At 35.9% G+C, this 20,562-nt stretch overlaps 5 protein-coding genes, 1 long non-coding RNA gene and 1 other non-coding gene across 9 annotated transcripts; 6 read left to right on the top strand and 1 right to left on the bottom strand.

The window, feature by feature from the left end:
- Positions 1 to 933: 933 nt before the first annotated feature.
- On the top strand, positions 934 to 1,869 carry LOC111780939 (uncharacterized). The gene is made up of 2 exons (XR_002812928.2): positions 934 to 1,522; positions 1,770 to 1,869. It is a non-coding gene; the product is annotated as an uncharacterized LOC111780939 (long non-coding RNA).
- Positions 1,870 to 2,459: 590 nt separating this feature from the next.
- On the bottom strand, positions 2,460 to 4,863 carry LOC111780932 (uncharacterized). The gene is made up of 2 exons (XM_023661296.2): positions 4,632 to 4,863; positions 2,460 to 3,009 (listed from the first exon to the last, which is right to left on the bottom strand). Exons 1-2 carry the CDS (start codon positions 4,726 to 4,728, stop codon positions 2,678 to 2,680), a joined length of 429 nt encoding a protein of 142 aa, XP_023517064.2. The 5' UTR covers positions 4,729 to 4,863; the 3' UTR covers positions 2,460 to 2,677.
- Positions 4,864 to 8,481: 3,618 nt separating this feature from the next.
- LOC111800345 (DUF2996 family protein) lies at positions 8,482 to 12,592 on the top strand. The gene is made up of 5 exons (XM_023683995.2): positions 8,482 to 8,833; positions 10,833 to 10,902; positions 11,530 to 11,717; positions 11,797 to 11,866; positions 12,283 to 12,592. The coding sequence occupies exons 1-5, from the start codon at positions 8,735 to 8,737 to the stop codon at positions 12,435 to 12,437; spliced, it is 582 nt and encodes a 193-aa protein (XP_023539763.1). The 5' UTR covers positions 8,482 to 8,734; the 3' UTR covers positions 12,438 to 12,592.
- A 690-nt stretch (positions 12,593 to 13,282) lies between these two features.
- Positions 13,283 to 15,653, top strand: LOC111800366 (replication protein A 14 kDa subunit B). Its single transcript, XM_023684023.2, has 3 exons — positions 13,283 to 13,432; positions 14,446 to 14,703; positions 15,305 to 15,653. Exons 2-3 carry the CDS (start codon positions 14,448 to 14,450, stop codon positions 15,367 to 15,369), a joined length of 321 nt encoding a protein of 106 aa, XP_023539791.2. The 5' UTR covers positions 13,283 to 13,432; positions 14,446 to 14,447; the 3' UTR covers positions 15,370 to 15,653.
- A 244-nt stretch (positions 15,654 to 15,897) lies between these two features.
- On the top strand, positions 15,898 to 15,979 carry TRNAS-GCU (transfer RNA serine (anticodon GCU)). The gene has a single exon. It is a non-coding gene; the product is annotated as a tRNA-Ser (tRNA).
- A 209-nt stretch (positions 15,980 to 16,188) lies between these two features.
- Positions 16,189 to 19,271, top strand: LOC111800355 (iron-sulfur assembly protein IscA-like 1, mitochondrial). Of its 3 annotated transcripts, XR_002815982.2 has the most exons (4): positions 16,199 to 16,466; positions 18,238 to 18,355; positions 18,701 to 18,912; positions 19,013 to 19,073. XR_002815982.2 is itself a non-coding variant. In XM_087125817.1 (3 exons), the coding sequence occupies exons 1-3, from the start codon at positions 16,268 to 16,270 to the stop codon at positions 19,074 to 19,076; spliced, it is 381 nt and encodes a 126-aa protein (XP_086981943.1). In that variant the 5' UTR covers positions 16,189 to 16,267; the 3' UTR covers positions 19,077 to 19,271. The 3 variants fall into 3 exon arrangements, 2 of the variants coding, with proteins under 2 accessions (XP_086981943.1, XP_023539778.1); XM_087125817.1 differs by lacking the exon at positions 18,701 to 18,912 and having other exon boundaries at positions 16,189 to 16,466; positions 19,013 to 19,271; XM_023684010.2 differs by having other exon boundaries at positions 18,701 to 19,073.
- A 155-nt stretch (positions 19,272 to 19,426) lies between these two features.
- Positions 19,427 to 20,541, top strand: LOC111800335 (germin-like protein subfamily 3 member 2). Its single transcript, XM_087125816.1, has one exon. The coding sequence runs from the start codon at positions 19,772 to 19,774 to the stop codon at positions 20,405 to 20,407; it is 636 nt and encodes a 211-aa protein (XP_086981942.1). The 5' UTR covers positions 19,427 to 19,771; the 3' UTR covers positions 20,408 to 20,541.
- The last annotated feature ends 21 nt before the right edge of the window (positions 20,542 to 20,562 follow it).

Below are 20,562 nucleotides of genomic sequence, written 5' to 3'. Positions count from 1 at the left end.
ATCGTGGCTTTGCTTTGGGCTTATCCAAAAGGCCTTATACCCCACGTGAGCATTGCTATTTTAACATTTTATTTGTTTTATTTTAATTTATTTTAAATATATATTTTTATATTGTTTTAAGACCCTTTCATAAAGGTATAAGTCTATGGTATCGTCTTATAAAATCGTTTTGAATTAATGTTTCTGTATAAAAAAAAGTTATGTCACGTATATGATAGCGACTCTATGTCAGTAAAAAAAAATTAAAGGCGTAAGATTAAAAAGCGTATTTAAGAGATTTATAATTTAACAAATTTCTTGATTTGACTCTTTTGTATGGTCAAATTACTCATAACTCCTTTATCGACTTGGTCAAATCTGAAGGCGCCGCCTTCCTTTTAAGACGGCGGGATGCCGGGCTGCAATGTCTTTTCACGCGTCTGTATTATATATATATGTGTATATATTAATTTCTTCACGATGGCTGCAAATTATAATAATATTAAAAATTGAGAAAGTATATTTAATTTCATTTATTATCCTAAATTAATTCATAATATATTAATTATAACGTTTTAAATGGATAATGCTAGTTACTAAAAAAAAAGCATGTTAATTCCTCTACCAGCATGAAAATGTTTGCAAATAAATATTTACAACCGTCAAATTTATAGGAATATAAAATATTATAGTAAAAATGGTGACGATTCATTGGTAAAATCGTCAAGAGTTAATTTTTTTTTTTAACTGGAATAACTTTAATTAAATAATAAATGTAATACGAATATTTGAGTCCGAATCATTTATTCAAATTTTTGTTTGAACATAAAGTAAAATGATAATTAATTAATTATATTTTTATTAATATTTAAAATATTTAAAATTTTTATTAAAAAGACCATTGCAAAATAAAAATAAAATAAATGTATATATAATTACTGATAAATTACTTGCAAGAAATCTTAAACTAATCTGCCGCGAACAAAAAGAAGTCCGGTGCTGGTAGCTTCGATGGCGGGAACCAACGATCTAAGGAAACGCCATTGAAACGCCGAAGAAGAGGGAGGAAGCGAGATTTGGTAGACTGGCGTGATGAACAAAAATCAGTAATGTCTTTTCAACAGCCATGCCTCAAATGCGCTTCAAGGCCTTGTGCAATGGATGAGCATCAATGGAGCACGTCGAGGCCTTGTTTTAGGTTTTGCATTTTCTTATTCGAATTTTCGTGTCTCTTATTTCGTTCTGATCATCATGTTTTGTTTTTCGGAACATGAGTTTGAGAACTGCATCTGATTTCCTTCCGATTGTCGAGTTTTTGCATATGAATTTGAAGAATCTATTTCTTTTTCAATATGCAATCGGTTCGATCTCGGAGCCGATGGTTTATGGACGCTTGTACTGCGGGCGTTTCTATTCGAAAGGAAACGCTGAAGAACAGAGAGAGGAACCGGCAATGTTTCTCAGGAGCCAATCCCCAAAGGAGCTTCGAGGCCTTGTAAAAAATGGATGACTGTCGATGAAGCCGGTCGAGTTCTTGTTTTAGGTTTTGCATTTCTTATTCAAATTTTCGCATCTCTTATTTCGTTTCGATCATCGTATTGAGGCACAAGACCTTGAGAATTTCTTTGTTTTTGATAATTTACCGCATTCGTTCTCAGGACCAGTAGCGTATGGAGACTCGGACTGATTCCTTGAGAATTTCTTTGTTTCTGATTCCTTTCTAATCGTTTCTCATATCTCATCATTGTTCGATTCGTTTCTTTTTTGAACTTTTGATGTTTTGATTGCAGACTCAAAAACATTGAAAGAATAGAAGACAGAGGAATCAATTGGATGGGCCGCTGATGTCAAAGATCCAATCGAGCTCTCACATCCAAAACGCTAAATAAGTCGTAGTTCAGAAATTCTTTAATTTTGCCTTCATACACATCCATTTTACTTTTAGAATTTTGACTATGTAGAAGATGGATCTTAGGCCGAATCTTTTCTCTAGAAGAATATTGGTATTAGATCACTCCGAGTTTAAGCTTACACGTTAGGGGAAGTTTACATTTCTTAAATACATTCTTAACACTCATTCCTTCGTGCATTGGTTCAAATATTACACAAAATAGAGAGGAAATAAACATGTTAGGAATTCATTGTTACACATATTAAATCACCAAAAGTATGAGCTTATATGCTAGGATACATAATACTGCCCCCAGCCTCTCTGTTCTTGTTAATATATGTACATCAAAGGGTGACTATGGCTTGAAGCACTATAGTTTGTCAAGTCCACAAATTAAGATACTAATTTAATGCATCATATCAAAATTCTCTTTCGAACTCTTTGTTTCTAAAGCTTTTGTCTTCATCAATCAATCAATTGAAGTAGGATAAACCAAAATGATCATGACAGAATCTCTTTTGGCTATTATCCACTTTGAATATCTAGCAAATGTAGAATTTTGTTGCATTTCCAGTCAGAAATCATGTAATTGACGCAATTAAAAGGCTACTGTCTCTGTACAATACAACAGTTATCAAACAAAAAAAGAGTTTATGAGGTTCTGTTTCTGTATATACAATCATTTGCAAGCCAATTATTATGCACTTTTCTTGACCTTAACAGGAAAGAAAGATCCAACTAGAAAGATGAAGCACACACCTCAATCAACAGATTTAACAATGTTCTTGTATGGAAGCAGCCTTGATATCAGAACACTAAATAGAGATGAGCAATGGCGGCCAAAACTGAAGCTACCAGAAGCCCCATGTTGTTTTCATAGTGATTTCCTGCATTGCGCGTTCGACCTTGGCGATGATGTGCTTGTGCCGAACCAGCGGCATAAACAGGGATTACGGCCGCACCTCCACCTCCTGCTTGAGGTCTACCGCCACCACCATTTTCTCCGCCACCGGCGGCACTTCCATGACCAATCCCTTGAGAAACGGTGATTGCCCTTGCACTGTATATGCTGCTAATCCGGTTAGTGACACCATCCTTGCCATGTTTTTCTGCATTAGTTTTCTGGTGGTAATTTGACTCTGCATACATATAGAAACTGGTTTAGGAATGGGGGTATAATGAACTTCATTTCTTAAAGCTTAGCAAATGTTACTGAAAAAAAGAAGCGCACACAACAGAATACACTGACCGTAGGAATTTAGTGGTAAATTTTCTTTTGGTGACCCTTTATTTCTTCGTGGGAAGTGTGTAGGAATATTCTATTCATGGCATGCACTAGTGAGGCACCAAAAATTCCCACTTTATAAGTTTCCAATCTTGTATTTGATTTAAATCCCATTTTAATTTAAACTACGTGAAATGAATTTAGTGGTAATTTTAAGCTTAATTATCTGATATTTCACATAAAATAAACATTTTGAAGGTAAAAATCATCATTAGTGAAATGAATTTTGAACATTTTTTTTATTTTAAATAGACTCTTTAACTCTCTTTTGGAACTCCTTTCTAATCCTTCTCTAACCCAGTTGGAGGTTTTTAATACAAGTGGATATAATCTCTAATTAAATACAATAAAAAGTAGGAATGGGAAGAGCTTATTTCACAAGTTTTGAACTTTAAAAAGACTTAAATTTTTTGCAACCAAACATATATATATATATATATATATATATATATATATATATATATATATATATATATATATATATATATATATATAAATATATATATAAGCATCATATATATCATAATATAAATGAAACCTTAATCATTTGATCCCTTTGTTTCTATTAAATATTACCATTTAATTAAAATAATAAATTAGAAATTATGAATATCTTACTAGTTGGATTAGTTGATTATTTGATCACTTTAGTCACTAGCAGCATCTAGCCTTTGATTTGATTTGAAATATTAACTCCCAAAAGTTAAAGTTAGTGGAAAAGTCATACATTGTTATGGCCCTCCATTTAAACTTTATTTTATTTATATATCTATTTTCATTTGACATTATAAAAGACATGATAACTTGCACTCCTCACTCGTCTATATTCTTCTATTTACCTTTTATTCTTTCCTTTTCCACATTACTATTCTCAACACATCTGCAATTGTGCAAATTTGTCGTTTATACACACATTTTATGGAATGCACACTTTATTTTATTGTCGGTCTCATTATTCAACTTTGTCGTATATACTTTACACTTTGTTGTTGATTAGTGTTAAAAACATGGATATAATTTAAGTTATCCTAACTTAAACTCAACTAAGCTTTAACCTTAGGAATGATTTAACCTTTTAACTATCTTACTATTTTACATTTACCCAACTTAACCTAAACTAAGCTTAACCTTAGGAACGATTTAACCTTTAACTATCTTAGTATTTTAGATTTACCTTTTCCTCTCATAGTCGTTCGGATAGCTTCCTTTACACCTCTAAAGAAAAGAGAATAAAGGCAAACTTACGATCTTTTTAGTTTAGGTTGTCACAATGTGTCTGATAGATATTACTTCTTGATGGTTATTACGATAGCCATATTGTGATGAACTCATTGAATAGTATTTAGAACGATACACTAAAAAATGAATTTTGATCGAAAGATTGGAAAGGATATGAACATAAAGAGAAGAATTGTGAAGAATTGTGAAGAATTGTGTGAATTGAATCTTAGTTGAGAGATTGGAAAGGATAGTTACCTGTTGGGAGGATTTGTTGTTGGAGAGCAGATGAAATGGCTGGTATGGTAGAACAAAACAGCAAGAACATCAAGGTTAGCTCCCTTCTTCTTCCCATAGTAATAGAAACAGGTGGGTTTTGTGTGATCTAGATCCTTCTGTATGTGGCTGTTAGGAATGGTGTGATATACTTATACAAAAATGGCAGGGGAGTCTTCTTTTGATCCACTAAAGCTATCTTATCTCTTTTAAGGACACGAACACGGACACGGAACAAGAGTGGTTAGAATAAGACATCCTTTTAAAAAGAGACACGAACTCGAATCTTTTTTTGAAACTATTGCTGAAAGAAGGCCCCTTCAGGACACGGTTTCTACTCTTCTGGTTTCCTGTTGTTTGATTGCGAGTGATAACAATCAAAACTGAATAGGATAACTTTGGTTTCTGTTCTTCTTCCATGATTCTGAAACCTTTTCTCGGTGTTTCGATCTCGATCTCGAGTTTGATTTTGATTTTGATTTTGGTTTTGGTTTCTAGTTGGCTGGCGATCTTAGATCTGATTTGATTTTGGTACACCATCCGATTTGATTTGATCTTGTCTGATTTCGATGTCTTATTGGTTAATGTCTCTAAACCACTTCCAGATGTTGTTTTGTTTGCTGTTCTCAATATATGATATTTGGGTGAAACTTGTTATGCTCAACTATTCATAATTAATTAAAATTATAAGCATGCTGTTTGTAAAATTAATTACTTAAACTATTTTGGTTAATTTATGAGGAATTTAGTAGCTTTTTAATTATTAAGTTTAATAGTAATTTTTATGATGGTTAGTAATAGATAATTGACCTTTTTCGAGTTAATTTCATGTCTGATATGATTCAACGACTCAACTAATTTGGACTATTCAACTAAAACTATAAAGGTTGAGTTGGGTTGATTTATTATTATTTTTTATTTCGATTTGGGTCGGATTGAATTTGTTAAACGGAAAATTCAGGTCAATTCGTAGGTAGACATTATTTTCGTTGGGACCTGAGAATAGAGTTACAACTCAAGTTAGTACTATTCTACTTCTAAGATTATTACGAAGATTAAAAATATTTGATATTTGTAACCAATGTTAGTGATGTGTAGGTTTGAGATTTGAGGTTAATAAGGTTTTAGTTATTAGTGTAAATGTATGGTACATAAGTATGATTTTTTTCAATAATGAAAAAAAAAAAAAAAGACAACTCAACCCAATTCGATTTGTGAACTCTATTTAAGTTGCTCAAGTCACAATAATCTAACTCGATTTGAGTTGGGTTGTGAACTCTATTCGAGTTGTTCATATTACTAGCCATTTTTTGATATACACCTTTATTAATTTTATATAAAAATAACATTTTGATATAAATGAGCATATAAACAAAATTGATAGGTAAATTATGGCAAAAGGCAAATTTACTTACCAAATAAATTAATTTTGAACAAACTAAAATTCAAACATGTATTTAATAAAATTAGAGTTGAACAAATGTGTAGAATCCCAAAACACCAACCAAAACCAAAGAATGAGTTATAATTAATGAACACAAAATTAGATACATAATACATGAATCAAACAAATTAGACACCGTCCCATTGCCCCCATTGTGCTTCTTTTATCAAACACATTATTCATGATTTTGAGTATATATGTGTTCATAATCAAAGAAGTCTAAATAAATACGCAACTGATGAGGAAACTCCAGCTACTATGAACCTCATGGAGTTCTGATGCCAATTTCCTGTGCCAGAGTGAGCTCCTCCTCTCCCACCACGACCTCCTCCTGCCGATCCTCCTCCGCCACCACCACGACCTCCTCCTGAGGATCCTCCTCCGCTACCACGTCCTCCTCCTGGGGTTCCTCCTCTGCCACCCCGTCCTCCGCCACCACGTGCACTAACTATGGGCACTGGGATTACAACGCCACTTTTAACATACTTTTCCCCATGCTCACTTTCTTGAAGTTTAGCAATATCTACGGTAAGTAAATAAGTAAATAAATAAATAAATAAATGTATTTTATTGTAGGGAAAGAAATCATAAACTTCTTATTTTTATGTCCATTTGAAAATTTGTAAGCGTATCAGAGTTCAAATATCAAATTGAGATTAGCTCAACAATAATTGACATAAATTTACTTCCTCCTCCCGATACAACTTTTGAGACCGGAGGTTGTATTCTAAAAAAACATACAAAAGTTGTGTACGAGAAAACAACCTGTTGTGAAAAGTTGTTTGAAAGCGAAGGAAGCCACCATAGACGAATAAATCAGCATCAAAATCAATGCCATCTCTCTTCTTCTTCCCATTTTTGTTCTCCTCTTTATTGTTCAATGGGTGTTAATGGAACTAATTAATAATGTAGAGCACATTAAATAGATTGAGACTCGAACCTGTGGCTTATAAATAAAAAATTTAAGGAAGAAAAAAAATGGTATTTGGAACAACAAGATGACCATTTCCTGTGCTCTTTCAGCACGCAAAGCCTTAGACGTTGACCTTTTGTTCTTTGGCTTTGATTTTTTAATATACGACTTTTCCTTAGTCAATTGGATTGATTTGTTTAGTTGTTCATGAATAAGGTGTGAGCCAAGTCAACTACGGTTTCCATTCTCTTTCCTTCCATGATGTAATATATATTTTTTAATTATGGTTGATGTCAACCCTTATAACAGCCAAAACCTATTGTTAATAGATATCATTCGCTTTGCCTCGTTATTATTTTCGTCAGCTTCACGATTTTCAAACGGTAGAGGTTTCCACACTCTTATAAGAAATGTTTTGTTTCTCTCTCTAACCAATGTGGGATCTCATAATCCACCCCTTTAGAGGCTAGCGTCCTTGTTGCACACCGCCCGATGTCTAGCTCTGATATTATTTGTAAAAGCCTAAGCCTACAAGTGTCCTCACTAGCACATCGCCTGGTATCTGACTCTGATATCATTTGTATCATCCCAAACTCACTGTTCACTGATATTGTCCAGTTTCGCCCGTTACATACCACCGTCAGCTCACGATTTTAAAATGGGTTTGTTAGGGAGAGATTTTCACGCTCTTGTAAGGAATGTGGGATCTCACAATCCACCCCTGCTGGGGGTCCACGTCCTCGCTGGCATACCGCTCGGTAACTGTTTGTTCCTCTCTTCAACCGATGTGGGATCTCACAATCTCTCCCTTGAGGGCCAATGTTCTCACTCGCACACCTCGTGGTGATTGTTCATTCCCTTCTCCAACCGATATGGGATCTCACAATCCACCCCCTCGAGGCCAAGCGTCCTTGCTGGTTGTCTCTGATACCATTTGTAATAGCTCAAGCCCACCACCAACCGATATTGTCCGCTTTAGCCCATTACGTATTTTCATTAGTTTCATGGTTTAAAACGCGTGTGATAGGGAGAGGTTTCTAGACCTTTTTAAGAAATGATTTGTTCCCTTCTTCACCCACGTGTGATTTCACAATACTCATGGCCCACCGCCACATGGTGTCCTCTCGAAGTGCCATGTGGACCAAAATATAATAGTTCCCCGTGTAAGGCTTTATGAGAAGCTAAGTAGATTCAGGCATTGAAGAGCAAAACGACTTATCGAGAGTTTAGTAGTAATTGGGACAAGACACGTCTCACTGTCCTCTCTAATTTCATATATTCTCGAATGGTTACAAATTTTGAGTGAATGATTGGAATTACTCATTTATACCAAATGTTTTAGGGCATTAGTGTTATATTATTTCCTTTTAAGAATATTTTTAAAAAATAAGTAAAAAATTTAGAGTTATTTTATATATTTAAATCAATTTTTTATACAAATGAAAATAGAAAAAAGACAGAGGAAAAAAGAAAAAAAAAAAGAAAAGCAGTGGTAGAAATTGTTCCGATTAGCGCGAGTGGATCACAAAAATCCGCGCGCTTCGTCTTTGTAGCGCAGAATGAGAAGCATTTCCTTTGCCGTTGTTGTCAACTACCTTACACCAACGATTCTCATCTCACCGCTATGAACCTCTAATCTTCACTATCAAACTCTTCAAAACTGTACTCAAAGTTCTTGCCCTGTGATCTTCTTTGCAAGTTTAATCCCTCTCCTCGGTAGCGTTTTAGATGGCAATGATTCTCAAAGGAGGAGGCGGAATTGGAGTTTCAACTGCTACTTACTTTCCTCAGAATTCCAAACCTTCCCCTGTATTCTCGGTTCACACGGTATGTTTCCTCGTTTTGTTCTTATTCCGATTCTGATTTCATTTCTGGTTCTTATTCTGTTATTCTTGGTTTGATTCTGCTATGAATAGACGTACAATTTATTCCTGACTTGATTGCGCTTTAACTGTTTTACCTTTTTCAAGTTTCGTACTCTCTTTTATGGCATAGTTCTTAGAAACTCGTAGTCGATTTTACTTCGTTATATTCTTCTGACTTAGATGTGAAGTGCTCGAGTAAAAGGAGGAAAAGAGGAAAACGAAGCTTAAAATTCTCCCTAGAATCAACGTGTTTGTTAGTTTTGGTTCCAAAACTACGGTATCCACCGATTGATTAGCAACATGATTTGGAATTGTAATCCGAAAATAAACCAGGTCCCACTCCAGAAGAGTTATACTATTAGGACTTTGAAATTATTTGTACTTAAAAAACTATTTCAGCATTTGAATTTGTTATATCATCATTGAACACTAAAGGTTAAGTTCCAATAAATTTAGTTTTTAATTCATGTTCTTATTATTTCTTTTTACATGTAGGCTTGGATATTGGCACGAAGTGAAACAAATAGTTACCAATAGTAGTGGTAGATGAAATGACTTTGTAAGGGTTCGAAATATAGGATCTATTACCCTAATATCATCATGATTAATCATAATTGAACCAAAAAGTTAAAGTTGATGAATTCTTAACAGTGTTTCAACTGGGGGCAGAGTCATGAACAAGAGAGAGAGAGAGATCTGGGGAGGGAAGATTCAGTTAGTAGAGGAAAAAAATGTATGAGAGTTCAAAATGGCCCCATAAGATAAAGAGGAAGGTAACCATACCTTCAAATCACTCCACTAGATGGAAAGTTGGAAGGTAATATGATGCTATAGGTAGCATTCATGTGTACATAGATTAAGAATATTACATTATAAATATAGAAGAAGAGATTCCGTAACCGCCCAAGCCCACAGCTAACAGATATTGTCCTCTTTAGGCTTTCCCATACGGGCTTCCCCTCAAAGTTTTTAAAACGCGTTTGTTAGGAAGAGGTTTCCACACCCTTATAAGGAATGCTTCGTTCGTTCCCCTCCCCAACCGATGTGGGATCTCATAATCCACCCTCCTTAGAGGCCCAGCGTTCTTGCTGGCACACCGCTCAGTGTCTGGCTCTGATACCATTTGTAATAGCCCAAGCCCACCGCTAACAGATATTGTCCTCTTTAGGTTTTCCCTTACGGGCTTCCCCTCAAAGTTTTTAAACGCGTCTGTTAGGAAGAGGTTACCACACCCTTATAAGGAATGCTTCGTTCGTTCCCCTCCCCAACCGATGTAGGATCTCATAATCCACCCCCCTTAAAGGCCCAGCGTCCTTGCTGGCACACCGCTCAGTGTCTGGCTCTGATACCATTTGTAACAGCCCAAGCCCACTGCTAACAGATGAAGTCCGTTCACAAAGAGATTCTCAGCCAGCCGCTTTACCTTCTTACTGTTTTGTCCTCTTTGGGTTTTCCCTTCTGGACTTCCTTTCAAGGTTTTAACATGCGTCTACTAGGGAGAAGTTTTCACACCCCCTATAAAGAGTGTTTTGTTCCCCTCTCCAACCGATGTGGGATCTCATAGATTCAAACCTAAGATATGAGACACTTATGCCTAAGTTCCAAACCACCTTGCTCGAGTCGGTGATGTGGTAGGTAGGTAGTGGCAAAGAACAACAGAATGGTTGAGCCATAGTTTCTGCCTTAGGTATCTCTTCTTTTGTTGTTTCTAGACATAAGTTTTTCCTACATTCATGATCTTGTTGCATGCCTGCCGTACCAGAAAGAACGCATGAGTTCAAGCCAGTACTTTTTAGTATACAAAAATCTACTGGAGCAGTGGAGTGATAGTATCACCTAGCTTTTATGGTTATAGCTGGGATCTGTCATCTTTATTCATCTTTACAGATAGCATCCTGCTCTTCATTTCATAAATTTAGTTTACCAATAAGAGTGGATATAACTTAAGTTGACTTGTGCAGGTACATAAGCTTCCAGCTGAACGCAGAGTCATATGCTGCTCTACCTTGCAGGAATCATCTACCCCAACAGGTTAGTTGCTGGCAAGTCTTTCATAGTACACCACTGAAAGATTGACAGAGTGCCCCTGAGAGGCATAGATACTGATAGAAATGACACCGACACAATGGCACGTCATTTTAAAAAAGTCTAGAACATGGATAGGGAAAAAAACGTGTTTATTAATATACATCATTTTTATACAAAAGTAAACAAAAACATGTTTATTAATATACATCATTTTTATACGAAAAGTAAATTTAATGTCAATAAGTTTTTTTCATTTGTATGCTAAAAAAATGAGTTGAATGTATTTCATGCTCAAAACTTATTGTTTTTGTCCTCTTTTATTAGGTGTATTTTCATTATAATTAACAAGTGTTTAATACGTGTCTAACAAATCTTGGACCTGTATTGAACTTGTCTATTGCTAACAAGTATACAACATACAACATGTGTCGAACAAGTATTGGAGTGTCCAAATGTCTGACATGTGTTGGATACGGACACACTAGCCAAACTAAAATGTCTATGCTTCTTAGGAGACCTTTCTTCTGTTCCACATGAAAAGGGTCATGCTCGGGTTTATTTGTTTCTTTCTGCTGCGTTTATTAATACTCAATTTATGGCATCTGCTAAAGTAGAAGTCTTTTCTATCAGTTTCTGCGGAGCCAAAGGAGATAAAGGCAGTTCAGAAGGAAGCTCCAGCAAAGCCCAAACCGCCAGCAAAAGCGCCAGTGAAGCCACTGCCTCAAATGATGGAGGAAGATGTCATACCTTCACTCAAAGCGATACTTGAAGCACAAGCCGATGTTGCTGATATCGAGTTATCGTTCCAAGATGACAGAGTTAGTTTCTTCCATCCCAATTAACGTTCACTAATAAACTCATAGCTTCAGCTCATTGAATTTGGATTGACAATGGCAGTTGGATGGTTCATTCTCGAAAAATGGAGTTCCCTACTCATTTTGGGCTTTCTTCCCCAATGGCCTCACAGGTACTAAATTCTTCTTAGAGAACGTAACTATTTTATCATTGTCATCACCCTTTAGCTTCTGGTTTTCACTGCCTTGAGTTAAATACAAAAATGGTGAATGTAAGTAAGAACAAATTATCAGCAATCATATCAAAAGCGGACAATATCTACTACTACTACTGATGAACATATAAAAAACTATCCTTTCAGTAGAAATCTATTAAATTACTAGATGAAAATTGAGATTTAGAACAGCGTAGCGGTGAACTTGGATAAAAATTAGCATGCTAGCATCGCTACACCTATCTAGGTCTAAATTTCCATCTATAGTTTTAACGGATTTCTACTACAAAGGATAGTTTAGAAATATTGCAACTTATGAGTCAAAAAAAGAGGAAAAAAACATCTAAACTCAATGTCTAATCTTGTTGGAACAGGCCCAAAAGGGTTTTCACTATCCTCATATGGCAATGGAGGAAGCTCTGTTGAGCCATTTCTGGTGGATGAGAAGAAAGTAACAGCAAAGCTTTTAGTTTTTTGGATTGAGAAACGTTTGGCTGCACAAGGAATTATTCCTGTCTGGAAAGACTAATCAACAAAATTATTATTCTTTTCCCTTTTTTTTTTCTTTCTTGGTGGGGGGCTTCTTTGCAAATGATGTATAGCATAATTCTCCATTCTATTGCATTGCTCCAACAATGTCAACTGTTCCTATGAAATGTATCAACTTTTTAGTCCACAACATAATCTCCTCCCTTGTTTACTATTTAGGAGCTTAATGTTACCTTGCATAACAAAATGTAAATTCTACATAATCTTCAATTGCCATTACGGCACGTGCATGTACTTCTTATCTTCAAGTTGTTAGTTCGAATCTCTATACCACATTCGAATGTGAGGAATCCTATTGATACGATAGCTAAGAAATACTTAAAAAAATTGAAAGTCACTACTTATACCACTAAGGCCCATCTTTCTTTTCTAGGATGCATGTGAGTAAGTACAAAATATGCTGGAATGACTCATGTTTGGGGATAATCTTCACTTTTAAGATTAAGGTGCGTCTATATTGTAATAATTCATGTTTAGGGATAGTCGTTTAGGGATAGTCTTTGCTCTTAAGAAGCGAGAAGTAAGTAACATGATCATGTCACAGGGGATGTAGCGGAGTACCGAGACCATTAGGTGTCTAATCTAAATTTCGAATCTTGATCCTGATCTGGCATGTGTCGTTATACTTTGTGTCCTCATTTTGGCTCAAATAATTGTATCCATTTTAAATAAATAGGTAGCAAAAATCATTTCACAAAAAGGAAAAAAGAGAAAAAAAAAAAAAAAAAAAAAAGGTAATGGATAGCGATAAATCGATAAGAAATAAGAATAAGGCTTTTTCTTTTTCCTTTTGTATAATTTAACCAAATAAATAACAAAATTTCGCCCCTTCGTCTCGTTCCCGCCAAAATATCATCTTGGTCAAGAACCAGGCCATAAATTCCCGCTTCTTGGTAGTTCAGCGTTTGGAATATCAATCTCACTGTGAACTCTCTCTCTCTCTCTCTGCGCGGAAGAAGCATAGTACACACGCAGGTATGCGTTAGAAATCGTTCTGAACCAGGAGATTTAGGTTTTGAGGCTTTCTGCTACTTAGTTCATCTCGTTATTAACAAGTTGTTCTTCGTCCATTGTATGTAACGTAGTTGTTTGATGATTTACTTCATAACCATGGGCCATGATGATCTTTTGTATGTTTGATCGAAGTGTTTCATTCAGCAGTTATATAAATCTAAATTTATTTTACTAGTTTGCTTGATTGTAATCTTCTTCGCATAGAGGATTGTAATTGATTTCTGGTCTCGTTCTAGTGATATGTTCTGGTCAACATATTAGCCATGGAAATTAAAATTTGATTTCCCACTAGCCTTTCACGTTTGTTTCTTTTTAAATTGGATTCAGTTTTTGCATTAATGAGCTCTCGTTTTTATGAAAAACTTGTGCTATCGATTGCTAATTTTATTCTTCGCGTCTTGCACGATTCTGCCATTCTCAACTCCTTGAGTTGAACAGAGTTATTAAGAGGTCATGATCTCAATGTTTTAAACAACACGCGCATATCAAGTTAAATATTGTTATGCTAAATGTTGTTGTTGCAATAGGTTGTTTGTTTCGGATGTTTTACTATTGAGACTAGAGGATGAAGTTTATTTGGTGAAACGCATTTTTCCTATGCAGAATAGACTCCTCGATTTGTTTTCTAACGTTTTTGTTTTCTTCCATTGCATGCAGAAGAAGTGCTATCATTCTTACATTTAAGGAAAAACTCCAAATTTTTGGTTGTATTAATTAACATTCTAAACTAAGAATGGTATCAATCTAAATCATAAACTTTCCTAAGTGAATCAGTTTAGACATTTCAAAATTTAGAGGTATAATTGATTTTTTGTGTAGATTTATTCAATTGGTAAGTGTAGAAATGCACAAGATTTTTGTTATCATGCGTATAAAGTCATTTTAGATTGCTTTGAACATTACACTGCCATGATCTGATCATAATAACCGTTGAATCCAAAAAATTATGACTTTCACCATGGTTGATTTTTCAGACATGGATACGTCAAACCCTGCAGTTTTTTGCAATGGTGAACTATTGAACGTGCATTCTGGAAGAAAGATTCGAGCAGTTGTTCAAGTTATTCAAAGTGATGGTGGAGTCGTTACAGGGAAGTCTACGGATGAACAGCATTTGACTGTTCATGGCTTGCCCACAGTCCCTCTCATGAACTTTGTAGAGGTGGTTGGTATTGCTGAGGGCAACAAGATCATCAATGTTGAACATTGGACGGACTTTGGAACCACATTTGGTATGTACTAAAACCAAGTCATTCTGTCATCACTATGCCATTATAATATATCACTGTCCCTATGGATTTGAAAGCTAGTCAAATACAGTTAGATCCCACATTAGTTGGAGAGGTCAATAAAGCATTTTTTACAAGGGTGTGGAAACCTCTCCCTAATAGACACGTATTAAAACTGTGAGGCTGATGACAATACATAACGAGCTAAAGCAAACAATATATGCTAACGATTGACTTGATCTGTTACAAATAGTATCAGGGCCAGACATATCGAGCAGTGTGCCAGCGAGGACACTGGGACTCCAGATGTGTAGATTGTGAGATCCCACATTGTTGGAGAGGAGAACGAAGCATTCCTTACAAGAATGTGGAAATCTCTCCCTAACAGACGCATATTAAAATCGTGAGGCTGATGAGAATACGTAACAGACCAAAGCGGATAATAGCAGTTAACGGTGGTGGATTTTGACTGTTACAAATACCATTTGGTCTTGATACGATCAATCATTTCACTTATCCCTCAGTAATGGTAGGCTAAATGAATTGTTTTGATATTTGGTTTCAAAACCAAAACTGTCTTTGTTAAAATTTACCTATTGTACAGATGCCCAATCTTACAATCAGCTGCGCCAACTTGCAAATGGGGAATTCAGAAGTTTATTTCTGTAAGGATTTGTAGCTACGCAATGAGAAGAGGTTAGGCGTGTGATTTGTTATGTGATTCTGAGTCTTCTAGACTGCTGTATATTTATTTTAAGGCAGCCATGATGTTTGTTTTGTCCACTGTTTAATGTACTAAACTGGTTCAGAATTTCTTGGAGACATTGGGGCTCCATTTCTGGTCTTCCCAGCACATCCCGGCTACTTGGTTGACACTTTTTTTTTTCTTTCGATAAAAATGTAATAGTCTGAGCCCACGGGTAAATATTGTTTTCTTTTGGTTTTTTCTTCAACTGCTTCCCTTCAAAGTTTTAAGATAGATTTTTACATTCTTAGGAGGAGTACTTCGTTGACTTCTCCAACCAATATGACAAAAAGTTGAACGACCCGATTAATTAGACTTTCCTATTTTTCAAATTTATAAACGGGCAAGATGTTTGAAACGCCCTCTTTTAGATGAAATTTGTTGATGATCTATGTATGTCTTTTGCTTGTAAGACCGTATTTTTTAAATAAAATATAAGAGAATTACAAACAGTCGCTTTGGCCGAGTGGTTAAGGCGTGTGCCTGCTAAGTACATGGGGTTTCCCCGCGAGAGTTCGAATCTCTCAGGCGACGTTTCTTTTTCTTTTTTTTCATTCTTTTTTTCAAGCTTTGTTTGAAACCCCCCGAAGGTTCGAATCTCTCAGGGTGTATGGAAATAATATTTATTTAATATAATTTATCAAGTTCAATTAAAATTCAAAATTAACATTAACAAAATGGTGACAAATTGTAATTCAACCAAAATGCTATGTAACGAAAATTCCACGAAAAAAAAAAAAAAGAAAAGGTGAAAGCTGTCGAGTAAATGAACATTTGCGAGTCTATTTGGAGAGGAAAAAATTGATAGGATCGTGGAGGGAAATGGCAGCTTCTTCGTCTTCCTTTCTCGCCGCAGCTTCTCAGAAGGTCGGACCAGCCGCTCGCCGCCAAATTCTTACTCTGACGGAGGCTGCCGCCGCTAGAATTCGACAACTTCTTCAACAGCGCCAACGTCCATTCCTCCGCCTTGGCGTCAAGGCGCGCGGTTGTAATGGTTTATCCTATACTCTCAACTACGCAGGTTCGTAATACCTAATGAATTTTAACTTTTTCTTGATTGTTTGCGATTTCACTTTACTCGTTTTATGTCTGAATTTTAGGATGTGATGAAAATTTTCGATTATGTATCCTCTTTTCTATGAATCAGATGTTGCTGTTTGAATTTGATTCGAGATAATTAGGTATTTCGTTTATTTGAACGATATAACCTAACAGTTAAAGAGGAGATGTGTCGGAACTGGAGTCCTTTAGAAGAAAAATTCTCTATCCTTTAAGTGTTTCCAGCTCCAGTTACCAAGAATCATGATTTTAAGACCGAGGATTTATTATGATTATTAGATGCAGAAAACTAGAAGGTTAAATGATTCTGTAATTGTCATAACCAGAATTGGGCCTGGGTATGGTTGGCGAGTTGTTCGAAGATGAGCGTTGCGTTCTTGATATCCTTAACAAACGGCAAATCTGAAAGATAAAACTGACATGCCTGAATGCATCAGTTGATAGACTAAAATGATCTTTCATGCAGGGTCCTATGTATGAGAGGAGAATTAACTTAACTACTACTTCAGTCTGTAAACCATTCTGGATCTTATAGAATAGTTATGAATTTAATGGTGTTACCAGACGGGAAGTTTGGATTCGACAAGTTGCTTCACAAACTTTCGACATAGGGATTAATGGATTATTGATATACTACTATCCCAGACTAAACGTATGTTTCTCCCAAATTTATGGTGAGCATTTGTTTCCATCAAGTACCATTTACTTTGTGGTGTAGGTTGGCTATTGCGAGAACATAGCAGGAATGGACATGGATTAAATTGTACTTGAGAACCTTTCTCTCTCTTTCCTGCTATGGTTAATGTGACGGCCCAAGCCCACGACTAGCAGATATTGTCGGCTTTTCCTTTCGGGATTCCTCTCAAGGTTTTTAAAATGCGTCTACTAGGGAGAGGTTTCCACACTCTTATAAAGGATGCTTCGTTCTCCTCCCCAACTGATGTGGGATCTCACAATCCCCTCCTTTGTGGTCCAGCGTCCTCGCTGGCACTGACACTCGTTCCCTTCTCCAATCGATGTGGGACCCCCCAATCCACCCCCTTCGAGGCCCAGCGTCCTTGCAGGCACACCGCCTTGTGTCCACCCCCTTTGGAGCTTAGCCTCCTCACTGGTTCCTTGCTTGGTGTCTAGCTCTGATACCATTTGTAATGACCCAAACCCACCGCTAATAGATATTGTCCTCTTTGGGCTTTCCCTTTCGGGTTTCTCCTCAAGGTTTTTAAAACGCATCTTCTAGGGTGTAGAGGTTTCTACACCCTTATAAAGAATGTTTCGTTCTCCTCTCCAACCGATGTGAGATCTCACAGTTAGTAAATTAGTATGTTATTGGACCAAGGTTTGTTTTTATTTAATTAGAAGATAAATGGGCTAACAAGCCTCTTAAGGGTCAACTTGGAGAGAATAGTTATCTAACATGTTAGAAGGTCAGAAGTTTAAGATTTTATACACTGTGGGTTGGGACTTACTATTGTTTGTGTTTATTTAATATGGCTATTTTCTCAGTTATCAGTATTCACAATTCAGCTTTTTATGGCTGATTGGATGATTTTCTATCTCAGCATTACCTCAGTTTTATAATCACATTATCATTAACATTTTCCTTGTGCAAGAAATAGGATTCAACCATTTTCTTTCCTTTGGCATAAATGGACTCTAGTTATGATCTCCATCTGTTGAAATACTTCAATATTGCATTATTTCGTATCAACATTTTCATTTGTCAAATATTTCAGATGAGAAAGGGAAGTTCGATGAACTGGTCGAGGATCAAAACGTGAAGATACTGATTGAACCGAAGGCGCTGATGCATGTAATAGGAACAAAGATGGACTTCGTAGATGACAAATTGAGGTATTTGAGAAATCTCTTACCTACAATTTTATGTTTTCAGCTCAATTATCATCCATATGTTGAGGAAATATCAACATGCCAGTTATTACATCAAACTGACATCCTAGAAACGCTACATTGCTATTCCAAAATCCAAACATATTCTAAAAGGTCTTAATCAGCTGTGAGCTAACTCCATTCTGAATGCTCCTCAATCAATTTTCTATAGTGCTGGAGGTGTTTTATTATCTTTTGCACAGAAATTTATTAGATTCAGTCCATTCGAAACTCAGTAGGTAAGACACAAATTACAAATTATCATCTTGTAGGCGAATGAAACTTATTTTCTCTCTTTCTTCTTGGTAGATCCGAGTTTATCTTTATCAATCCAAATTCGAAAGGTCAATGTGGCTGTGGGGAGTCCTTTATGACAACAGGCAGTGCAGAAGCCAAGAAAAAATGAGCACTGTTAGAAAAACTCAAAACTCAAAACTCACAGTTGCATATTTGTTGTGTATTTTGCTGGAATTACAAACCCTAAACCTTAGAGAGTTCTATGACAAGAACTTAAAGCAGCTGTAAGAACACTTATCTATGGCTAATTAATTTCTTAGAAAGCCATTTAGCCATTGTACTCTGCTAATTATTTCCTTTTCTCTTGCATGTAAATTACTGTAGATTGCACTGGCTAATGAGTTCTTCTGAGGTAATAAAATTCTCCCACGACTTTCTTTTGTTATAGGACTTGGTTATTGGTTACCATAACCATCCTGCTTGCCTTATAATTGGTCAAGTAATAATCAATCGGTTAAAAATTTATGTCATCGATTCAAATCTTTTTATTCCCAAGGAAAAAGTACAAATAAATAAATTTTAATTTGAGAAGAACACGAGAAAAGCATTAGATTTATGGTGACAGTGATTCTCATTCTTGCAACTCACTATAATTATTTCGTTTTCGTTTTTCTATTTTTTCAAAATTTATGCTTATTTCTTTCTAATTTTCTTCTTTATCTTGTTTTGTTTATGAATTCTTAATTAAAATCCAAAAGGAGAAACAAGTATTTAAAAATTATTCTTTAAGCTTTTACAATTTTGCTAATTAGTGGTTTAGTATATAGTTAATCGTCTTTTTATAATTGTAACACTAATTTTTTTTTTATTTCTATTCCTCATTGCTTTCTTAATTTCCAAACCATAATGTAAGTCATGAACAAAAGTTAAGACTTTTTAAGTTCAAGAAAAGGGGAGCAAAAACAAAGGCAAGCAAACAACAACCAACCCACCAATCATTTTGGCTTAGCTAACCCACTCTCTTCGTTCCCAAGCAAAGTCTTCTGAAGAATAAGACAGAAACAGCTGTTAAATTTGTACCAAAACCCACTAGTTTTTAGCCAATTTGGTCCCCTGTGGTTGCTCACAAGCCTCTGCAAAACCATGGTTCCAAAAATGCTGGTTCTGTTTCTCATCATCTTCCATGGATCTCTGACCTTGGCGTCGGATCCTGATCCGGTATTCGACTTCTGCTTGCCGAGCGGGACTCAATCACCCTGCAAGAACTCTTCCCTGGCTAAGGTAGAAGACTTCATTTTCTCTGGCATAAAGTTCCCTGGAAAGTTTATTAATGGATCTGGCTTTTCATCCATAGCTGTTAATTCGAACGTGTTCCCGGGTCTTAACACGCTCGGAATGTCTATGGTTAGAGCGGATTTTGACGTTGGAGGTGTCAATGTTCCGCATTTTCATCCTAGAGCTACTGAAGTGGCTGTTGTTCTTGAAGGAAAGATATATTCTGGGTTTGTGGATACCAGTAACCGGATATTTGCTAAGGTAATTGAGAAAGGTGAGGTCATGGTGTTTCCTAGAGGCTTAGTTCATTTCCAAATGAATGTTGGAGAAACTCCAGCAACAATTATAGGGAGTTTTGACAGCCAAAATCCTGGACTAATGAAAATTCCAGCTGCTGTTTTCGGATCCGGGATCAAAGAAGATCTCCTGGAGAAGGCTTTCGGATTGAGCCCCGAGGAGCTCGCAAAGCTGAAAAAGAGGCATGCTTCCCATTCATTAGGCTAGAGCTTTAAGGTTGTTGTTTCAGTTAAATCGACAGCGTCGAAGAAGCTCGGAGATGTCGCATCAATGACATTATTTATATCCAAAAGTTTGGAATTATGTTCTCTTTGGCAATGATTTACTTTTATTTATCTTGTCCTACAAGATTTTGTGCATTT

Source organism: Cucurbita pepo, chromosome 1 (genome assembly GCF_057944985.1).
Source record: "Cucurbita pepo subsp. pepo isolate OVF chromosome 1, ASM5794498v1, whole genome shotgun sequence".
Lineage (NCBI taxonomy): Eukaryota > Viridiplantae > Streptophyta > Magnoliopsida > Cucurbitales > Cucurbitaceae > Cucurbita > Cucurbita pepo.
Note: the sequence above shows the minus strand (reverse complement) of the source record. Positions and strands in the feature narration are given on the sequence as shown.